Source organism: Culicoides brevitarsis, chromosome 3 (assembly GCF_036172545.1).
Source record: "Culicoides brevitarsis isolate CSIRO-B50_1 chromosome 3, AGI_CSIRO_Cbre_v1, whole genome shotgun sequence".
NCBI classification, from domain to species: domain Eukaryota; kingdom Metazoa; phylum Arthropoda; class Insecta; order Diptera; family Ceratopogonidae; genus Culicoides; species Culicoides brevitarsis.
Window position 1 is genome coordinate 33342407 of NC_087087.1, and position 20508 is coordinate 33362914.

General features: G+C 31.0%; 8 protein-coding genes across 8 annotated transcripts; 5 read left to right on the top strand and 3 right to left on the bottom strand.

The window, feature by feature from the left end:
• LOC134835532 (uncharacterized) lies at positions 1 to 2159 on the top strand. Its single transcript, XM_063850412.1, has 2 exons — positions 1 to 1678; positions 2037 to 2159. Exons 1-2 carry the CDS (start codon positions 1 to 3, stop codon positions 2120 to 2122), a joined length of 1764 nt encoding a protein of 587 aa, XP_063706482.1. The 3' UTR covers positions 2123 to 2159.
• On the bottom strand, positions 2148 to 4368 carry LOC134834551 (TATA box-binding protein-associated factor RNA polymerase I subunit B-like). The gene is made up of 2 exons (XM_063849271.1): positions 4075 to 4368; positions 2148 to 4007 (listed from the first exon to the last, which is right to left on the bottom strand). Exons 1-2 carry the CDS (start codon positions 4296 to 4298, stop codon positions 2168 to 2170), a joined length of 2064 nt encoding a protein of 687 aa, XP_063705341.1. The 5' UTR covers positions 4299 to 4368; the 3' UTR covers positions 2148 to 2167.
• A 113-nt stretch (positions 4369 to 4481) lies between these two features.
• Positions 4482 to 5641, top strand: LOC134834956 (zinc finger protein 675-like). Its single transcript, XM_063849790.1, has 2 exons — positions 4482 to 4660; positions 4715 to 5641. The coding sequence occupies exons 1-2, from the start codon at positions 4556 to 4558 to the stop codon at positions 5639 to 5641; spliced, it is 1032 nt and encodes a 343-aa protein (XP_063705860.1). The 5' UTR covers positions 4482 to 4555.
• A 1091-nt stretch (positions 5642 to 6732) lies between these two features.
• Positions 6733 to 17658, bottom strand: LOC134835533 (zinc finger protein 91-like). Its single transcript, XM_063850413.1, is given in 4 exon segments — positions 6733 to 7465; positions 7527 to 7876; positions 8470 to 8644; positions 16713 to 17658. Coding segments are annotated over 4 exon segments (2190 nt in total). The 5' UTR covers positions 17645 to 17658.
• Positions 9658 to 13202, top strand: LOC134835834 (ADAM 17-like protease). The gene is made up of 8 exons (XM_063850815.1): positions 9658 to 9768; positions 9825 to 10064; positions 10207 to 10292; positions 10353 to 10742; positions 11178 to 11372; positions 11466 to 11604; positions 11861 to 12660; positions 12722 to 13202. Exons 1-8 carry the CDS (start codon positions 9714 to 9716, stop codon positions 13022 to 13024), a joined length of 2208 nt encoding a protein of 735 aa, XP_063706885.1. The 5' UTR covers positions 9658 to 9713; the 3' UTR covers positions 13025 to 13202.
• LOC134835846 (zinc finger protein 596-like) lies at positions 13661 to 14854 on the bottom strand. The gene is made up of 2 exons (XM_063850828.1): positions 14700 to 14854; positions 13661 to 14646 (listed from the first exon to the last, which is right to left on the bottom strand). The coding sequence occupies exons 1-2, from the start codon at positions 14796 to 14798 to the stop codon at positions 13747 to 13749; spliced, it is 999 nt and encodes a 332-aa protein (XP_063706898.1). The 5' UTR covers positions 14799 to 14854; the 3' UTR covers positions 13661 to 13746.
• LOC134835847 (DNA repair protein RAD51 homolog 4-like) lies at positions 14943 to 15980 on the top strand. Its single transcript, XM_063850829.1, has one exon. It carries the CDS (start codon positions 14945 to 14947, stop codon positions 15905 to 15907), a length of 963 nt encoding a protein of 320 aa, XP_063706899.1. The 5' UTR covers positions 14943 to 14944; the 3' UTR covers positions 15908 to 15980.
• Positions 17659 to 18497: 839 nt separating the features above from the next.
• Positions 18498 to 20407, top strand: LOC134835836 (zinc finger protein 808-like). Its single transcript, XM_063850818.1, has 2 exons — positions 18498 to 18703; positions 18763 to 20407. The coding sequence occupies exons 1-2, from the start codon at positions 18575 to 18577 to the stop codon at positions 20263 to 20265; spliced, it is 1632 nt and encodes a 543-aa protein (XP_063706888.1). The 5' UTR covers positions 18498 to 18574; the 3' UTR covers positions 20266 to 20407.
• The last annotated feature ends 101 nt before the right edge of the window (positions 20408 to 20508 follow it).

Genomic DNA, 20508 nt, shown 5'->3' on the forward strand with positions numbered 1-20508 from the left:
ATGACAACAAATTCACCTGTCATTCCGTGCCTTTTGCTGACTTTAAGTCGCAGCATTGCCGAAAAAGACCCCAATACTCTTCATATTTTCGATTGTTTCGAAAAATTGACGCTTCAATGCCTAACAACGCCGCTTGTGGAGCCATTTTTATCTGAGATTTTGGTTTTTGGCGCGAAAACTGTCGTAAATCTTGATGCCGAGCCCATAATTCGTCACAAAATCTTCATTTTCATGAAAAATTTCTACGAAAATCACATGGAGATGGTGCTGCGATTGAATCTTTTGGAACAAACGATCAATAATCTCGCTTGGATGTTGTCAACAGTGCCAAAAATTGAAGAAATTGACTTTTTTGATCAACCATCAACTTGCGATTTGCCGCCATTTTATTGCGTAAGAGAGATAACGCGTACGATTCTCGCAAAAGTTCCGTTAGATCAGTGGTTTGCGTTGCTGGATTTGATGTTTTGTTGCAATCCAGGCAATATTTATGCCAAAATTTTCTATTATTTTTGCTTTGGATTGTGTGATCAGGTTTTTCCCGCGAATGAAAAGTGGTTAAACAATCCAGACTTGACAGATATCTCTAAAGAAGTGCGAAACGCCGCATTTTTCGCCTTTTGTAACTTGGCAATGCTTTGTCGGGACAAGCCATGGAACGCTTTGAAGGTTATTCCGATACTTTTGACGAAAATCGAAGAGTTGATCAAGAGTGATCAGCAAAAACGAGCGGAAATTTCAAAAGTTTTCAACGTTCTTGAAGCTTATATCACGGAATTGCACTCTTATTTGCCGTATTTGTTCATTTTGATGCCAATTTTGATCAAAGCGATGCATCCGGAGAACTCGTTGCATTTACGTGCGATAGCTTTCAAGGTAGCCGGAACCATTTTTTGTAAAGATTTGTTCCAAAATGACTCTATCATGACTCCATGGTTGCCAAATCTCGTGGATTTACTGAAAACCGCTTTGACGGATTTCCATATTTCGACTCCAGATGCGAAAATTTTGAGAAAATTTGCATCTGAGACATTACATTTGCTCATAAGAATCATGTCGGATGACCAAAAAATGAAATTTTTAGCCAATTCTGATATGGTCGGGATGGCATTCAAGATGATGCGTTGCGAAAATGAGCCACAAGTGAAAAATTCGGGTTTCATGTTGCTTGAAAGAATCTCCAAAATGCTCCATTTGACGAATATTTCGCAAGAATTTCAATTGTTGTTCAAGCAAATTCTTATCTGGATGAGAAATGAAGTGAAAAATGACAAAATTACGGAAAATGAAAGAGAAATGGCTCTTTACCTGTTATTTTTTCTCGATAATGCTGTCGAATCCAACATTTTAGACGATCAAGAATTCGTGCAAAAGATCAGTTTGCTAATTTTGAAACGTTTTAACATGCACTGTTTCAATTGCGTCTTTCCATGGTTTATCAAAAAGGTTGAGAATGTTGCAAATTCACGGACAAATGAAATTTTGACGAATTTCTTCAAGCAACTTGATCAATGCGAAATGCAAAAATTTCGAAATATGTCGCCAAAGCATTATGACGCGTTTTTTGAGACTTTTGTATCGATTTTCAAAAAGCGGAAGGAGGTTTTGTTTCCTGTGATGGAAAAAATTACTGCCTTTGGATTGTATGTCATCGAGAAGCAGAAGTATCAAACAGCAGGTGAGTTGAAAATTTAAAGAAAATTCAAATAAAATCAAAATGAAAATCAAAAAAAAAAAATCCAAAATTTTTAAAAATATAAAAAAAAAGTTTTAAAAAATAAATTCAGTATAGTTTTATGAAAAATATTTTTAGAGAAGAAAATTTATGTTAGGTGAAATAAATATAATTTAAAAAATTTTTTTTTTTGAAAAATAATGAAAATACTTTAAACTGTAATTTTTGATGAAATTTTTAACTTTTTTTATTTTTGATTTTAATTTAAAATTTTTTGAACTTTTATTTTTTTTAACTTTAAATTTTTTAATATTTTTTTTTGGCCTTAAATAAAAAAGTTATTTTTTTTTCGCTTTCAAAGGAACTCGACGAATTATTGGAAAATTTGTGGGAAAAGTGGCTAAACATCATCCTCGCAAATTTGAAGGAGCTCTCAAAATGAATTAAAATGTTTTTTTTTTTTGTACTTTATTTTCGTATCCATATATATTTTTATATCATAATATTCCCATCTATAAATTTATTATGCAGACTTCTTAACATTCCTCTCAAAGAACTCTCTATTTCCTGTAAATTTTGGTACTTTAACTCGTTTTTAATCTTATACATTGGCTTCAGAATGTACAAAAACTGAACTTCAATCGTCAATAATTCAAAATAAAGGAAAATTGGCTTCATTTGTAGCATCGCAGAGCAAGTTTCGAGCAACCACTTGAAAATATATGGAAATTCAACTGACAGGAGATCATATATATCTTTTGATAAGGAATCAGGACGATCAATGTAAGTCCAATACTCGAAATTTGGTCGATGGTACGTTACATCGGTGTCAGAATCTGGCTCTGAGTCACTCGAAGACTCGATTTCTGAGAAAAAATCATCTTCATTTGGTATGTATGATGCTCTTTTCTTTTTCATGATTTTTTTAATTTTTTGTTTTGAGCTAATTTCCTTTTGTTTCATCATCGGATCATGTCGCGCTTTTTTAATATTGGTTTCTTTAAGTTTTGCCTCTTTTTTTAAATTTTCAAGGTAAGTCTGTTCATCAGTAGAAAATATGTATTCTATTAATTTGGCACTTCGTTTGAATAATTTTCGACTTTTTTTGTATGTGATATAGGTCATACTTATGTTGCTTGGAGCCTCAACAGATTTCACTTCAAATCCATTTTTACGAAATTTTTTCTTCAATTTTGAGCCTTTTATGAGGTATTTTATGTTTCGCAGGCGAAAATCTTCATTTAAAATTTCGGGAAGAGCAATAGATGATCGCAAAACTTCGAGATTTGTCGTATTTGGAGTCAGCGATGGAGGAAATTCGATTTTTGGACTCGGATTTTTTGAGTTTTGCTTTTTTTCCATGAGTTTTCTTGCAAAATTACGATATTTTAGATGGCGCCTGTCTTCTTTCGATAATTTGTTCATCTCCTCTGCATTTAATTTTTTTTCTTTTGGATGGTAGTTGTATACATTTTCTTTCAAATTTGAGAAATGAGGAGTTACACGAGAAGAAAGGTAGTCGTTACCCTTATTTTCTGATTGAAAATGCAATTGCCCGTTGTATTTAAGAAGTAACAATTTTCTCGCCTCCAAATATTCGACCCATTCACTCCAAACGAACAATTTACGAGATTTGATATTTTTTTCTTCCATAAATGCGTTTACTTTTTTTGCAGATGCCGACATTGCTGATTCCGTGACTCCGTTAAGGCCAAAAATTAATTTCAACGCGAAAATGATGTACGCCATCGCTCGCCCATCATAATATGGAAGACTCTCAACAACACCTGACGTATATTTTCTTAGCTCAAAATCCGTTGGACAAATGCTGAACAGTCTTTCCACGAATTTGTAAACTTCCTTTGGCAAAGCCAGCTCCGTCACGTATTGTTCGAATAAAATGTACCAATTTGGGGGGTTCAGATAAACTTTGTAAATCACAGAAAATTGATGAAGATATCTACAAAATGTCAAATGCGTTAAGCAACCACAGATACATGTGGCATACAACTGATTAAAATATAATTTTTCCTCTTCACTTAAGTTTTCCGGTAGAAAATGACGACATTCATAATAAGAGAATCTTCCTTCATCAATTGCACGAAGAAAGTCTGATGGTTGAAACGAGGGATATGAGTGGTTAATGGCACAGAATATGATAATAAACAAGACAAGCCTCCCCAATTTGCAAATTCTATATCGGAACTTCTTATTCCTCCGTTTAATCTTTATCAAGCTTTGTGCTTCTGAAATTGGAATTTTATTTCCATGGGCTTCTTCGTTTTCTGATAATTTCCGTTTTTTTGCCATATTAGAAATAACATTATAGTCACTGTTGAGAAAAAACAAAAATCTCGTAAAAATTTTTATAACGAAGATTAAAAAAAGACATTTCTTACGCTTGAAAAAATGTATTTGGCAATTTCGGCAAAACTCTTTCTTGGTCATTATAAAAGGCAGATTCGTGTTTCCTCAGGTAAGCAGTCCATATTTGAAAGGCGGTTAATTTTACTTTTGGATCCAATTGGAAAACTTCGATTGCTTCGTTTACAAGTCCATGTAAAATGTAGTTGAAAGCTTCCCATGAAGTCAATGTGGTTTCGACACTCCTTAATTTTGACATTTTTGTGATTAATTTGAAGATAATTGAATATTTCTTGATGAAATTTCATTTAATTTATATTTGTTTTGTTATTTTTTATCATCGCACGTTTGTTATTGTTTTGAATTTCAACATGAGAGATGTCAATATCGAGAATTTTTGTTAAAAAACGGGTCCTATAAATGAAAAACGCACCGTAAACAAACAAAAACATCAACAAAACTTTAAAATTCAAAAGAAAATCTTGAATTAAAATTAATTTATTGAAAAAATATTAAATGACGAGCTTACCTGCTTGTCGAATCTGTCTCCGTTCCGATGTTTCCTTGAATTTTTTGAGCCGCGAAGGCTCTTTAGCTGTCAAAGAAATTTTTTGGATTGATGTAAGACAAAAAATTTATCTAAAAAATTATTTTTTTAACATTTTTTCCTTTTAGATCGAACAAGAGACGGAATTTAAGCTCTGCGAAAGTTGTAACGATGAACTTTTGAATTTTTACAAATTTTATCTGAAAGTAAAGGAGAATCAAATAATCTTTAAGGAACGTCAAGCAACGAAAATTAGTGATATTCCTTCAGAAAATGAAGATTTTCCTCCAGATTTGGATCCGCAATCCGATTTTGAAGAAGATGTCAAAGCTCCTTCTCAAAAATATTCCAGCAAAAAGACTCATAAATGCAAAATTTGTCATCGGGCGTATTCGACAGCAAATTATCTGGCAAAACACATTGAAAAACATTTTGATCCCGTTCAAAAAAAGAAGTTTGAAAAGCCAACATATCAACTCGTCTGCGATATTTGCGGTCAAAAGCGGCCTGATCGCGCCAAAATGCGAAGTCACATCGAAACGGTTCACCTGAAACTCAAAGATGCGACATGCCACATTTGCGGCGCCTACTTTCATCGCACCCACATTCAAGCGCATATCAAGAAAATGCATCGCGACAACAAAAAGCGGGAAAAATGCGATGAATGCGGGAAATTTTTCCTCGATTTGAAGCAACACAAGGCACGAAATCACAACGAACAGGCTTCCGTTTTTTGTGAAATTTGTAAGAAGCCGTTTAAGAATCGAATGTTGTTGTCGTCGCATCGGTTTAAGAGACATCCGCCTGAGGGGAAGTACGATTGTCATGAGTGTAAGAAGAAATTCACGAATCCCGTGGGTTTGAAGGAGCACAAGGCGGCGCATCATGCCGGCGTTTACTTGTACAATTGTGAATTTTGCGATTACAGAGGAAGTTACAAGAAAAATTTGTTTGATCATTGGAAACGGAATCATCGGGAGTACTATGATCATCGGAGGCAGCTGTTTTTGGCGCGACACGATACGGAAATTGCTCCCAATATTGATGATTTTTGAAGGTTTTGCATGAAAAAAAGGTTAAAAAAAAAATTAAAAAATATAAAAAAAAATTTTTTTGAACAATTAAAATAAAAATTTAAATTAAAATATTAAAAAAATAAATTAATTAAAAATAAAAGAAATAATTTTTTTAAATTTTAATGATAAAAAAAGGTAAGAATTTTTTTAAAAAATTTGAAAATGCAAAAAAAAAAATTTTTTAACTTTTAAAAAAAAGAACAAATTAAAGTAGGTAATTATTTTAAAAAAATAAATTAAATTAATTATTCAAAAAAATAAAAATAAATTAAAAAAAAATTGAAAATAATAAAATTAAATTTTAAAAATTAAAATAAAAATTTTAAAAAAATGAGTCAAAAAATCTAAATAGTTTTTCATGAAAAAAGGTAAATTTTTAAAAAAAAAAATAATGAAAAAAAATTTTTTTTTTTATTTTCAGATAAAAAATAAATTTAAATATTAAAAAAAATTAATAAAAATAAATAAAATATTTAAAAAAATAAATTTTAAAATTTTAATAGAAAATGAGAAAAAAATTTAAAAATAATAAAATAAAATTTTTGAAAAATTTAAAAAAAAATTCAAAAAAAAAATTAATTAAAAATTTCTAAAAAATTTACATGGTTTTACATGAAAAAAAGGTAAGAATATTTTTTTAAAAAATTTAAAAATAAGAAAAAAAATTTAAACTTTTAAAATAAATTATTTAAAAAAATCAATTTAATTAATGGTTCAAAAAATTAAAAATATTTTTTAAAAAATTAGAAAAATTTGGAAAATAATCTAAATAATTTGTAAAAATAAAAAAGTGAATTAAATAAATTTAAAAAAATTAAATAAAAAAATGGTTAAAAAATCTAAATAATTTTTCATGAAAAAAGGCAAAATAAAAATTAATTTTTTATTTTTTTAAAGTCTACTTTTGAAAAATTTACTTTTTTTAAATTAAAAATAATAAAAAAAATTAAATAAATTTTTGAAAATTAAAAAAATTAATAAATAATTTTAAAAAAAATTAAAATAAAAAAAATTCAAATTGAGTAAAAAACTTCTCAAAAAATTAATTCAAATTTTATTTTTCAGAACATTTACGCGTTCGGCGTGTCATAAACTGCCCTCATTTTCGCCTTTTTCGCTTCATACAAGTCATTATGGTACTTTTTCCAATGCGTCTGAATGTTCTTTTTGTGATTTCCGCGATAATCGCACCATTCGCACGAATAAAGGAACCCTCCAATATGCGCCGCTTGCATATGTTCCTTCAATTTCAACGAATTACTGCACTCTTTGCCGCATTCCTTGCACTTGAACTTGCCCGGCGGCGGATGTTTTCGCCAATGATGCACACTGAGCTTCAGCCGATTGTTGAATGTGAGTCCGCAAACGGCGCACGTGAAAATTCCCTCGTTCAAATGGTTCCTTTTATTATGCGCCTTGAGATCGAGGAAGAATTTGTTGCAAATTTCGCACTTGTCTCGCTTTCGGTCTTTGTTATGCTTGAGATTCATGTGTTTCGAGAGATCGTAAAAGTTGATGGAAATCCCACAGTGACTGCAAAGTGTCTCGTGAATCCGCAAATGTTTCTCTTCGATGTGCTTTTTGATGCCATTTCGGGTCTCAAACGTTCGCGAACAAATGTCACAAGTCCAAATTCCGGGAAAAAGTAATTTTTTCGACACCGTCGGAGCATGACTTTTCTTCACATGCTGATTTAAGGTCTTCAAACTGTAATATTTGCGCTGACAAATGCTGCAAGTGTGCTCCGAGCTGTGATTACATTCCGGCAAATTCTTTCTCTGATGCTGCAGGAACGAAATTCGACTAAAAATTAAAGAAAATTATCAAAATTTGACTTTTAAACACAGAAAAATGAAATTTTTACCTTTTATAAGTCCTTCCGCAGCGACATTTATTGTCCTCTTCATCCCGTTCCCTATCACTTTCTGACTCATTTTGTTCATAATCACATAAAAACAGCGGCGGACCATTTTCTTGCTTGATTTCCGTGTTAATTTCGACCACAAGTTTCTCTGTCACGCACATTGAAGGACTTTCATAGCCATCGATGGTTTCTTCTTTCTTCACAAGAGTCTCATTTTTCATGGAATGCAGGAAATTTTCATATTTTCGGAGATTTTCCTTCGTTTCTGTGTAGAATTTGTAAAATTCTTTCAACTTTTCCGTACAGGAATCACAAAATTTGAACGAAATTGCCTCATTTTTAGTGAAAAACTAAAAAAAAATAAAGAAAAATTAATTTTTTGAAGATGAAAAATTTTAAAAACAAACCTTTAACCGGAAAATCTCCTTAATTGCAACTAAATTATCACTCTCGATGCTCAGCAACGATTCCTTGGACTCAAAACAGGCATGACACACCGAATTGTAATCCATTTTTATTCAACTTTTCAATATTTATTGCAAGAAAGACATTTTTGCAGTGAAAATTATGATTTTTTTGTCTGAAAGTCATCGTCTTTGACTTTTTTTGACTTAATCGCATTCGAAATTTTTCTCAAATTTAATGAAAAAAATTTTTTTTGACAAATTTTAATAAAAATTTTATCATTTCAGGTCAAATTTTGGAAAAATATTGCTCAGACAGACAAAATCCATGTTGGAGCTCTTTTCAAATTCATCATGAAATGCTCAAAAATAAATGTAAACAAACAAATTTCAGTAAAAATATTCGTAGCAGGCCTTTTAAGTTCATAAATAATCAAAAAATGGACGAATTTAAGGAAAAATATAAAAATTGTTGCAAATTCTGCTTGACACGGATCACAAACAAGTCCATCGAAATAGGAACGGGCGAACTAAAAGACGTGAATCTCATAAAAACCCTCATGGGAGACGAAATTTTCGCACCAAATGCCGACTTTGCCCAAATTCTCAACAATTCTGTTTGTGCTGAGTGCGCCCATCATCTCACAATCTTCATAAATTTCCGAAATTCGTGCAACGAGCGACTCCATCAGTTCCAAATCGAGTTCAACGAAGCTAAAAATGCCAAAAAATATGTTTGTGAATTTTGTTTCAAGTACTATCCATCGGAAGAGTGTCTCGACATTCACAAGGAATCTCATGCCAGAACGAGTGAAAGCGATAAAAACCAAGAAATGGAAGTTGACGAGTCGTGTGGGCAACTTCCGACCACAGATGACGAGCTTCCAGCTTTCGAAGGATACAAATGTGATGATTGTCAAAGGAATTTTCCGCCGGAGGATCAAGCTGTTTATTTAGCGCATTGTCGAAATTTGCATCCGAAGAAAATTCATTGTCCGTATCCTAATTGTTTTGTAACGCCAGCGGAAGATTTGCCTCCGGAAAAGAGAAAAGGAATGGAAAAGAGGAAAATTTTCAAAAATTTGCATTTTTTGGCGAATCATATACAGAAAAATCACTTGAATGTTGTTAAAATTAAAACTGAAAGTACGATAAATTAATTTTTTTGATAAAAATTTTGAACTTTTCCTTTAATTTTGAAGAAATTCTAAATCTTGAGGGTTTTACACTTTTTTTTTCAATATTTTTTAATTTCTAAATATTCAAAAGCAATAAATTTTTAAATTTTAATATTTTTAATTAATTTTTAATAAAAAAAAAATATTTTAAAATTTTAATCTATTTATTTAAATAAATTTTTAAAAATTTTTTAAATTTAAATTTTTTTTTTTATTTATTTTTTTTTACTTTTAATATTTTAAAGAAATTAAATACATATTTTATTTATTTTAGTATTTATTTAAAAAATTTCAAACTTTTATTTCAAGTAGAATTTAACTAAATTTATCAAAAATTAAAAAAAAAAATAAATTTTTAACAAAATTTAAAATCTTAATAAATTTTTAATATTTGAAATTAATTGATTGTAATTTTTTATTTTATTAATAATTTTTGTCAAAAAATTTGCAAAATTTCACAAAATTTTATTGAAAACGGTTCTAAAAAATAAAACTCGAAAAAACTTCGACAGTTGTATCGGCCTAAAAATTATTTTTGCGCATTGGGTAATTTTTTAAATCGATAAAATTCTCAAGAAAATGCAAGAAGAAAAATAAATATTAAAATGCACAAGATTCTTGTATTGATATTAATTCAATTATTTGTCGTGTGTGTCAAAAGTAAGTTATTTTTCATCTTTTAAAAGAATAAATAAATAATTCATTTTTAAATTCAGCACAACTTCATAAAAACTTGTACTACTATGAAACACTTCACATCGACGATTTCACGCACAAAGTCGTAAAACGCGGAATAAAACATTCTTCAAATCCGTTTAATACCATCAAAGAAGTCGAATTTAAGGCTTTAGGACGACACTTTAGACTAATTCTTCATCCTCACAAAGAAGTTTTGCATCATAACTTTAAGGCTTATGTCGTTAACAGCACGGGCGAGGAACAAATTGTTCATTATGGTGAGAGAAAAATTTTAAAAAAATATTTTAATGAAAAGAAAAACTTAAATTTATTTAAAATTATAAAAATGAATATTTTTTTTATTTTTAAAATTTATTTTTTTTTTAAATTTAATATTTTTTCAAAAATTTTTTTTTATAGATTACAACAGTTTGTACCGAGGACGTGTTTTTGGCGAAATGAACTCTCATGTTCAAGCGCACATCGATAATGGAGTTCTCACAGCAGTAAGATTTCTTTTTATTTTATTTTTTTTTTATTCAAACTAAAAAAAAATCCAATTTTAGTCAATTATGCTATCCGATGAAACGTATCACATTGAGCCCTCATGGAGACATTTGCCGTATCACGAAAACAAGCATATGGTCGCTTACAAAGCTTCAGATGTAAAATTCAGTTGGGATAATGTTGAAAAAGATATTCCGGCTCCGTTGAAGTGCGGTTTTGTCAAAGAAGGCTTAGAATTGGAAGAACTCGATGACGATGAAGAAAACTCAAATAACATAACGGTTGAGGTTTCTGAGCTAAAAGAACAGGTAAAATCCAGATCTAAGAGACAAACAGACCAATATGAATACACTCCGACGAAAACGAGATGTCCTTTGCTTTTGGTAGCGGATTATCGATTTTTCCAAGAAATGGGAGGAAGTAATACGAAAACTACGATAAATTATTTGGTGAGTGATTTATTTTTTTTTTTTTATTAAATTTTATTTAATTGGGTTCCATGAAAGTCAAAAAAAAAGGAAAAAAATTAAATATAAATTTTAGCAAAAAATTAGAATTTTACACAAAAAAATCTTTAAAAAATGATTTTTTATTTATTTATTTTTTTGCTTAATTTTTTCATAATATTTAATATTAAAAGTTTCAAAAATTAAAAAAAAATATCAAGTCAAAAAAAAAAAATTTTTTGAATAACGAAAATAATTAAATATTTTTTTTTAAAAATAAAAATTAAATAAATTTAATTAAATAATTAATTTAATTTAAATAATTAATAAATAATTTAATTTTTTAATCAAAAAATTAATTTTTAACCTAAAGAATTTTTTTTCATAAAAAAATCTTTTTAAAAAATATTAAATTATTAATTTTCTTTTATTTTTTAGATAAGTCTCATAGATCGAGTACACAAAATCTACAATGACACAATTTGGCAAGATCGCGCTGATCAAGAAGGATTTAAAGGAATGGGATTTGTAATTAAAAAAATTGTCGTGCATTCAGAACCAACGCGTGTTCGTGGCGGCGAAGCTCATTACAATATGGTTCGAGAAAAATGGGATGTTCGAAATTTACTCGAAGTAAGATTTTTTTTAAAAATTTTTCATCTTTTTTGAAAAAAATACTTATGACAATTTAAAATTAACACATGCTTACATATTAAATTGGATCAGGTATTCTCTCGTGAATATAGTCATAAAGATTTTTGTCTTGCACACTTATTTACAGATTTGAAATTTGAAGGGGGTATTTTAGGTCTCGCTTATGTAGGATCTCCAAGACGCAATTCTGTTGGAGGAATTTGTACGCCAGGTAAATATTTTTTTTAAATAAAAATTTAAAGTCAGTCCTAAAATATTGAGAAAAAAAATTTTTTTTTTTTTTTGAAAAAATGAAAAAAAATTTTGTAAATATTTTAAAATCAATATTTTTGAAAAATTTTATTTTTATATTAAATTTTTAGAAATTGATTTTTTTTAAATATGAGCTTCAATTGTATTTTTTTTTTATAAAATTTCCAACTTTTTTTTATTTTATAAAATAATATTTTTTTTTATTTTCTCTTCAGAATACTTCAAAAATGGATATACGCTATACTTAAACTCCGGCTTGAGCAGTTCTCGCAACCATTATGGACAAAGAGTAATAACGCGCGAAGCTGATTTGGTAACTGCTCACGAATTCGGACACAATTGGGGCTCCGAACATGACCCCGATCACGCTGAATGTTCGCCAAGCGCATCTCAAGGCGGCAGTTTCCTCATGTACACTTACAGCGTTTCCGGTTACGACGTCAACAACAAAAAATTCAGTCCTTGCTCGCTTCGTTCCATCAGAAAAGTGCTTCAAGCCAAAAGCGGACGATGCTTTTCCGAACCTGAGGAGTCATTTTGCGGCAATCTTCGCGTTGAAGGCGACGAACAATGTGACGCTGGGTTATTGGGTACCGAAGACAACGATGCTTGTTGCGACAAAAATTGCAAATTGCGACGAAATCAGGGCGCAGTTTGCAGTGACAAAAATTCGCCGTGTTGCCAAAGTTGTCAATTTATGCCAGCGGGAATAAAATGTCGCGATGCTCAGTATGCGACGTGCGAACAAGAAGCTCGTTGTACGGGAAATCATGCAGATTGCCCGAAATCGCCGCCAATGACTGACGGAACAATTTGTCAGGAGCGCGGGCAGTGTCGAAACGGAAAATGTATTCCGTATTGCGAGACGCAAGGATTGCAAAGTTGCATGTGTGACGTGCTGCAAGATGCTTGTAAACGTTGTTGTCGCATGAGCATCAACGAAACTTGCTTCGCCGTTGAACCGCCAGATATTTTGCCCGATGGAACGCCATGCATTCAAGGTTTTTGCAATAAGGTATTTTTTTTTTAATTTTTATTTAAAAAAAATCATTTTTTAATAAATTTTCATTTTTTAGGGAATGTGCGAAAAAACCATCCAAGACGTTGTCGAACGCTTTTGGGACATAATCGAAGAAATAAACATCAACAAAGTTTTGAAATTCTTACGGGACAATCTCGTGATGGTAGTTGTCTTCATCACAACACTATTTTGGGTTCCAGCAAGTTGCGTTATCTCGTATTTCGATAGAAAATTGCGAAAAATCGAAAATCAAGAAAATGCATGGGCACAACATTCAGATTTGATACATCCTTCCGATCGAAGACGAATTATTCATATAAGAGTACCAAGACAGAAAATTACTGTGGCAAGAATGTAACGCTGTATTCCAAAGAAAAATTGTGCATTTTTCAAAATTTAGAAAAATTTTCCAAATCAAATCTCCAAAAATTTATGAAAAATGGAAAAAAATGAAATTTTGAAAAAAAAAGATAAATTTCTGTGAGCAATCGATGAATTTTGAAAAAAAAAATAAATAATTTAAAAATAAAAATATTAAGTAGGAATTAACCTAAATTTTAAATCCAAATTTAATTGTTTTTATTTTTTCTACGATTTTTTTTATTAAACAAAAAATATAAGTAGGTAAGTAATTAAATTCAACAATTTTTATTAATTAAAAAAAATAAATAAAAAAACTAAATTAATAAAAATAATTAATTACGATTAAGTTAACTTAAAAATTAAAATTTATTGAATTTTTTTTTAAAAATATTTTTTTTTTTGTATAATAATAATTTTTGTTTTTAAAATGATTTGAACGATTTTTATTTTTAACAAAAACATGACAAGAAGTTATTAAATTAATAAAATTTAATTAAATAAAATAAAAAATAATAATTAAATAATTAAAATTTAAAAAATTAAAATTTATAATTAAAATTAATAAAATTAAAAAAAAAAATATTTTAAAAATTTAGTAAAAAAAATAATAATTTTGTTTATAGTTTGTGATTTATTTTAACTTTTAATTGTTTCATTTTATTTTTTTTTAATTCTAATATCCAACAAAATTTTATTAAATTCAATTTTAAAACAACTTTACGTGACATTTCCCTCAGTCCCAACTTGTCCCTGTAACGCCAATGTCGCTTTCATTTCATGCACTCTCGACATCATCGCCGGCCTTGCTCGTCTCCGTGCCTCATACTCCTCCTTATGCTTCAACTTTTGATGTGTCGGCATATTTTTGCTGTAATTCGTCTGAAAATCGCACCAATCGCAGGTATAAAGAAATCCCCCGATGTGCTTTTGGTGCGTATGTTCCTTCAAATAAAGCGCATTACAGAAATCCTTATCACAGATATTGCATCGAAACTTGCCCTGAGGCGGATGTCGTTTGTACGTGTGATACCGCAACTTCATCTCGTTCATCAAACTCTTGCCGCAGATGTTACAAACGACCGGATTCGAGTCATTATGCGACGTACGAAAATGTTTCTTGAGATCCAGCACGAGAACGCCACAAATATTGCATTTACTCCGGGGACGACTTTTATCGTGGGTCGTCAGATGAAATTTCAAGTTGTTACTTGCGAAGAAATTATCGCCGCACAAATGACATTGAAACTTCCGAAGTCGCAAATGGGTTTTTTCGATGTGAGAACGCAAATCCACGAAGCGTCGAATAGATTTTCCACACAAATCGCAAATGTAGGGATCACGGGAAGCTCGTTTTTTGCTCGATTTTCTTCGCTGACTTGAATTTTTTCGTTTTTCATCAATTTTTGCATCGGATTTTGCTTCAAGGAACGTCTCGCAAACCGTCGATTCGTCGAAAAATTCTTCAATTTTAACAGGAATGTCTTCAGAAATCACTTCTAATTTGGGAATTTTTAATTTTTTTAGTTTTTCATAATTTTTCAGGGTCTCTTGATAAAAATCATGGAACTTGAATAAGGTAATTTTGCATTTTTCACACACAAAGAGTCCTTCAAAGACCTAAAAATAAAAAAAATTAATGAAAAATTTGGCTATGGATAAAATTTTCTTACATTTATTCGAAAAATGTCTCTTAAAGCATCAACAACTTTCACTTCCGGAGGATTTTTTGAAGGTATTTCCTTGAAACAAATGAGACAAAGGTCCTCCATTCCTCGATTTAAGTCAGAAATCCCTCAAAATTCGACTTTTTGGATGGAAATCTTGAAAAATGTAAACAAAACATTAAGGTAACCACAAATTTTATCATTTAAAAGACGAAATACGGTGTCCATTGTGCCAAAAGTCAAATCAAAACATGGAGCTGAAACATCATTTCCTCGACGATGGCTGTTTAACTCGTTTAAAGCAATCAGGCGTTGTCACAATCAACCATTTCTTGACGAAAGACGACAAATTTCTCATGAACTGCACGAATTTAAGCCAGGAACACATTTTGATCATCAAAAATTACTTCAACACTGTTTACGAAGTGCCGGTTGAGCAATCCGCTTACGAGAATTTCGTTCGAAACAACTTCAGTGCAGGAAAAATGCTTGAAACAGGCATCCGAGGACTCGATGAATGCATCAAAGGACTCACTTTCGGTTCAATTTTGGAAATAATTGGCGCTCCAGAGGCAGGAAAAACGAAAATTTGCAATTCGATCGCCTTAAATATCCTTTTACGTTACAATTTTCCGTGCTTTTGGCTCGATACGAAGTTGGATTTTAGTCCAGTTGCTCTCACGAACGAAATGACGCCGCGATTCAAGAATCAAAACGCAATGGCAGTGGCAATGAAGCGGATTCATGTGATGCGAGCACTGTCGTTGCAAGAAACGATCGAGACTTTGAAATATTTGATCGAAAAAGACGAAATTGACGCGGGATTGTTGATTTTTGATTCGTTGTCGTCAATTTTGGCGGAATTTGTGGGTCAAACGTACAACAAGGGACAAGAAGGATTGAAGAAAATCATTGAGCTGCTCAGAAATTTGTGTGTGAAGAAGAAATTTATTGCTGTTGTGACAGATTTGCAACAAAAAGAGCGAGTTTGGGATAAACCGCAGATGCAAAATTCGGAAAATATCAAAACTGTGAAGAGTTTTCTCGATAAAATCGCAACTGAGAGACTCCTGATGACACGAAAGGAGAAAACGAAGAACGATATTGAAGCGAAAAACTCAAATAAGAGGGAAATGTACGTGCTAAAGTCAATTTCGGGCTTTGTGAGTACTGAAGCGATCGATGTTTCGATAACTAATGAAGGAGTCATGTGATAAAATTTTATTTTTAAGGCCTTTAAATTAATTTTTTTAGAAAAATTCATAAAAAAATAAAGTTTATAAATACTAAAAGGAATTTTTATAATTTTTTCAAAAATTTTAAAGAAAAATAAAAATTAAGCAGACCAAAAAAAAAATTTATGTCAAAAAAAATTTTATTTTAAATTAATTAAATTATTCATTTAAATTAATTTAATTTGAATTTAATTTAAAAAAAAATATTTTAATTTATTTAAATAATTCAATTTTAATTTTAATTATATAAAATCATTTCCTTTCAATATAAGGAAAAAATTATTTTTTTTATAAAATTAGAATTTTTTAAATTTTTTTATTGAGATTTCTCTCAAAATTAATTTATTTTCAACAAATTTTAAGAATTTTCGAAAGCTTTTGAATTTGTAGAAAAAAATTTTATAATTTGAAATTTTCGGATTTTTTCTAAATTTTTTCTAAATAAAAAAATAAAGAAAAAATATTGTAATTTTTTACCGACATTTTTTAAGTATTTAATAAAATTATTTTTTTATTTTTTTTAATTTAAAAAAATATTTTTTGCGAGATTTTTCTTAATTTTTTAGTAAAAATTTAAATATAATTATTTTAAAAAATAAAATAATTAATTCAAAATTAAGTAATTTTCGTTTAACAGTCAAATATGTAAATAAAAAAAAATATTAAAAAATAATAATTTTAAAATTAATATCTTTCGTTAAAAAGTCAAAAATGTAAAAAAAAAAAAATATTAAAATATTTAAAATTATTTTTTTTAATTTTTTTATTAAATATTTTTTTTATTCTTAAATAATTCTTAAATTTCGTATCCTAATAAATTAAGTCATCTTGTATCGTAATTCCATGTTTTTCATTCATATGCTTTTTATAGCAAAATCTCTCGGAGTACGTTTTTTCACAAATTTCACATTCAAATATCTGAAACGGATGATGTTTGAACCGATGTTTGTTCAATTTCTTCTGATTTGGCAAAACCTCGTTACAAACTCCGCACGTTTTTGGACTATTTTCATGAACATCTCTATAATGCAGTTCCAAATTCAACACTTGCTTGCTACAAATCGTGCATGGTTGCGGCTCAGCATGACTTTGTGTCGCATGTCTCTTCAATTCCGACGCATTAATGAACGGCTTTCCACAAATATCGCAGATAAATTTATAATTTTTGAAATGTTTAAAGTTTCTGTGGCTTTCCAGCTTATTTTGTTCCCGAAACGCTCGCGGGCAGTACTCGCAATGGTATCTCTTGAGGGCATCTCGTTGCTCTTTGGGCAAATGCGAGTGATGATGAACTTCCAATTTGGCAATTGTGACGAACGCTTTTTCACAAATCGAGCATTTGTACTTAGGAGTCGCGTCTCGATGCTTGACGGGCGGTTTTTGGTACAATTCGGGATGGAGCGCGGCATCTTTCTTCTTGAGACGGCCTCGTTTGATGGTAATTGGCTTTGGGAGAGGCGTTGATGATCGAATTGGAGCTTGAATTGGTTCAAAACCGATTATTGCGGAAAGTTCTTCGATGTCGTCTTTCGTGCTTGGGAGTTGCGACTCTAAAAAATCCGTAAATTCCTCTTCATCTTCTTCTTTGACGACAACAGTGACGGGTTTATGGGCGCTTCGATACTCTTTTGCGAGGACGTCAAGCGGGATCATCGACTTTAGACGTGCGGCTCGCGTTTGTCTTCTCTTATTCGCGTGATTCTGTCGTCGGAACATCGCGAAAAAAAAGTTTGTAAATAAAAACAGCTGATTAATTTCGCTCAGGGGTGGTTTTAGAGGGGCATTCATTTTTTTAAAGGGCCCTTTTGACAAAAAAATTTAAAAATTTAACTCTAAAAAAATTTTTCTTATAAATTTTAAGTTTTTAAAGCATTTTAAGTAAAATAAATACCTGCGGCGCTCTAAATTTTTTTGTTTTAACTTTTTGTTTCAAAAAATTTTTTTCAAAATTCATTTTTCAAATAAAAAAAAGTTTTGAAATACTTTTTCATACAAAATTTTAACAGTTTTTTGTCATTTATCAATATTTTAGATGATTAAAGGTCATCTAAATTGAGATTTGATAATTTAAAATTTATCACAAAGTAAATATTTAAAGTTAAAAATTTAAACAAAAAAAAAATTCTTAAAAAAAACTATCAAAAAATTAAAAAAAAATTTTTTTTAAATATAAATATTTTTGAGAATGAATTTTTCATGTTAAAATACGATTTTTAATACAAAAATTCTAAAAAAATTTTTTTTTTTTGAAATCAATTTAAATTAATTTTTTTTTAAAAAATTTAAAAATTTTAAAAGTTTAAAAAATTTAAATTTTTTTAAAAAATTATTTTTTTTTATTTTTAATTTGGGAAATTCCTTGAAATTGTCAATTTTGATGAAATTTTCAAAATAAAAAAAAATTTGCTCCATTGGATTTTTGACTTTTGAAATGCAGCATGGGACAAAAAGTTCAAAAAAAATTTGGATCGACCATAAAAATTTTTTCTTAAATTTTTTAAGGCCCCTTTAACCGCCATCCCTGACATTAGCTTGTCACTAAGTTGTCAAAAAAATTGTTTATCCGGCAAGTACTGCCATTTTTTGCTAATTTTTCAACTCGTAACATGCTTTTGTTGCTTCAAAACAAGCTAAAACAGTGAAAAAATGTCGAGTTTCACCAAACTCTGTCGATTATGCTTGAAAAAATGTCGCGCAGACGACAACTACGAAGACTTGGGACACGATTACAGTATCAGATGTCGGATTGCCATCAAAGAAATTTTCAACATTATTGTAAGATGACTAATTTCTCACCAAAAAAACGCTAATTTCACATTTTTTCTTCGTTTTAGCACGGAAACAACGCCACATTTCCGACTAAAGTGTGCATCGAATGCAGCCACAAAGTCCTTTTGTTCTACGATTATTTCGTGGTTGTGCAGAAAAACCAAGAAATCCTCGTAAATGGGATAAATGCGGCATCCTCACATGCTTCGAGACCCCGAGAAACGCTCATAAATCCACTTTCGATGCGTCATTACACCGCAATCCCGTCGACGAATGTCATGAACATCAGCTCGGAAGACTTTGGAGGCGGCGACATGGAACTGGACAACAGTATGGATGCATTTCGCTCCGATTCGAATATTGTCGAAGCAAAACCCGAGATTTTTAGCACGCCAAAGCCGTTTTTGACGTTCGAGGAGCGAAAAGCCATCGAAGAGAAGATAAAAATGATCAAAGAAACCATGACGGATGATGAAAAAATTAAAATTTTCTATGGCTTGCAGTGTACGACGTGTAACACGAGTGTCGAATTCAACAAATTGACGGAATATGAGGAGCATTGTTTGAAGGAGCACGATATCGAGGTGACGTCCTTCATGTGTTGCAAAACGAAAATTCGTCGGGAATTTTTAATCGATCATATTGAGTATCATTTGGGCACGCCAGCAGTTCGGATGTTACGTCCTCGAGGGCAAAACGCGAAAAATCAAGAAAATAATTCTTTAAACGGGAATGTGACGCCTGCCGAGCAAGATGAGACCAATGACAGTATTTATAAATTTCCGTGCAACAAATGTGAGCGAAGTTACATGGTAAAGTCGTCGCTAAAACGTCATCAGACCCTCGCGCATGGCTTTATATGCGATGTTTGTGACAAAGTCTTCGATAACGACCACAAATTGAAGAAACATCAATTTATTTTTCACAGCACGGATGGTCCCTTCAAATGTACAATTTGCCCCTCGGAGCATAATACGCGCCAAGAGTTGTATAATCACAAACGTTGGCACACCCGACAATCCACGACGCCCAATGCGATGTCGATTTCCCTCCCTGCCGATGGCGAAAACGACGAAAATGACGACGACGAAGCAACTTCCACGGAAAACCAATCAAACCTCGATGATCGGCGTCGCTTCAAATGCTCTCTCTGCTCAAGCGCGTTCCATTCAACCCGCAACCTCAAGATTCACATGTCGCTGAAACACAAAAAGACCATTTTAGCGAAAGTTTTGAAGAATCGTTATGCTGCCTCGCCATTCAAACCCGCCGCGGGCGTTACCAAGCTGCGTTGCAAGTCGTGCGGCTTCCTCTCAATGTACCGGCAAAACATGAAGCGTCACATTCGGCTTCGGCATGCCGACGAAGCGTCAAATGAGGACGAAGTTGTGGCGTTATTTGAAGATATGAACGCCAAAGATGCCAATCAGGAGAACAATGCGGCAAATAATCAGGGAGAAAATGAACAAAATAATGCCGAAAAGGAAATGCAAGTCACGCAGATCAAGGAAGAGCAAGATGATTCCATTAACATGTTTCAGTGTCTAAGCAATTCGTTGCTTTCTTAACTCGTTGTGCATTTGTGAAAACGGGATCTTAGATCTGAAGTAATTTTTAAACTCGTAATTTCCATGTGTGTCACAAAAATTATTATTATTATTAAAGTATTAATTGGAAAAATTAAGTGAAATATATAAAATATGTGAAGTATGAAAGAGGCTTTTAATTGACTTAATTTTATTAAATTTTTTTTTTTTATTTTTTGAAAAAAAGTTCAATTTTTGGTTCATTTTTGATCGAAAATGAAATTT

Bases quoted from the DNA above. Each gene is read 5' to 3' on its own strand.
- LOC134835532 (XM_063850412.1), top strand. From the start codon at position 1: ATGACAACAAATTCACCTGTCATTCCGTGCCTTTTGCTGACTTTAAGT. The intron at 1,679-2,036 runs GTGAGTTGAAAA...TCGCTTTCAAAG, and splicing joins GCAGAAGTATCAAACAGCAG to GAACTCGACGAATTATTGGA.
- LOC134834551 (XM_063849271.1), bottom strand. From the start codon at position 4,298: ATGTCAAAATTAAGGAGTGTCGAAACCACATTGACTTCATGGGAAGCT. The intron at 4,008-4,074 runs GTAAGAAATGTC...TTTTCTCAACAG, and splicing joins CCAAATACATTTTTTCAAGC to TGACTATAATGTTATTTCTA.
- LOC134834956 (XM_063849790.1), top strand. From the start codon at position 4,556: ATGACGAGCTTACCTGCTTGTCGAATCTGTCTCCGTTCCGATGTTTCC. The intron at 4,661-4,714 runs GTAAGACAAAAA...TTTTCCTTTTAG, and splicing joins AAGAAATTTTTTGGATTGAT to ATCGAACAAGAGACGGAATT.
- LOC134835834 (XM_063850815.1), top strand. From the start codon at position 9,714: ATGCACAAGATTCTTGTATTGATATTAATTCAATTATTTGTCGTGTGT. The intron at 11,605-11,860 runs GTAAATATTTTT...TTTTCTCTTCAG, and splicing joins TGGAGGAATTTGTACGCCAG to AATACTTCAAAAATGGATAT. The intron at 12,661-12,721 runs GTATTTTTTTTT...TTCATTTTTTAG, and splicing joins TTCAAGGTTTTTGCAATAAG to GGAATGTGCGAAAAAACCAT.
- LOC134835846 (XM_063850828.1), bottom strand. From the start codon at position 14,798: ATGGAGGACCTTTGTCTCATTTGTTTCAAGGAAATACCTTCAAAAAAT. The intron at 14,647-14,699 runs GTAAGAAAATTT...TTTTATTTTTAG, and splicing joins GAGACATTTTTCGAATAAAT to GTCTTTGAAGGACTCTTTGT.
- LOC134835847 (XM_063850829.1), top strand. From the start codon at position 14,945: ATGGAGCTGAAACATCATTTCCTCGACGATGGCTGTTTAACTCGTTTA.
- LOC134835836 (XM_063850818.1), top strand. From the start codon at position 18,575: ATGTCGAGTTTCACCAAACTCTGTCGATTATGCTTGAAAAAATGTCGC. The intron at 18,704-18,762 runs GTAAGATGACTA...TCTTCGTTTTAG, and splicing joins AAGAAATTTTCAACATTATT to CACGGAAACAACGCCACATT.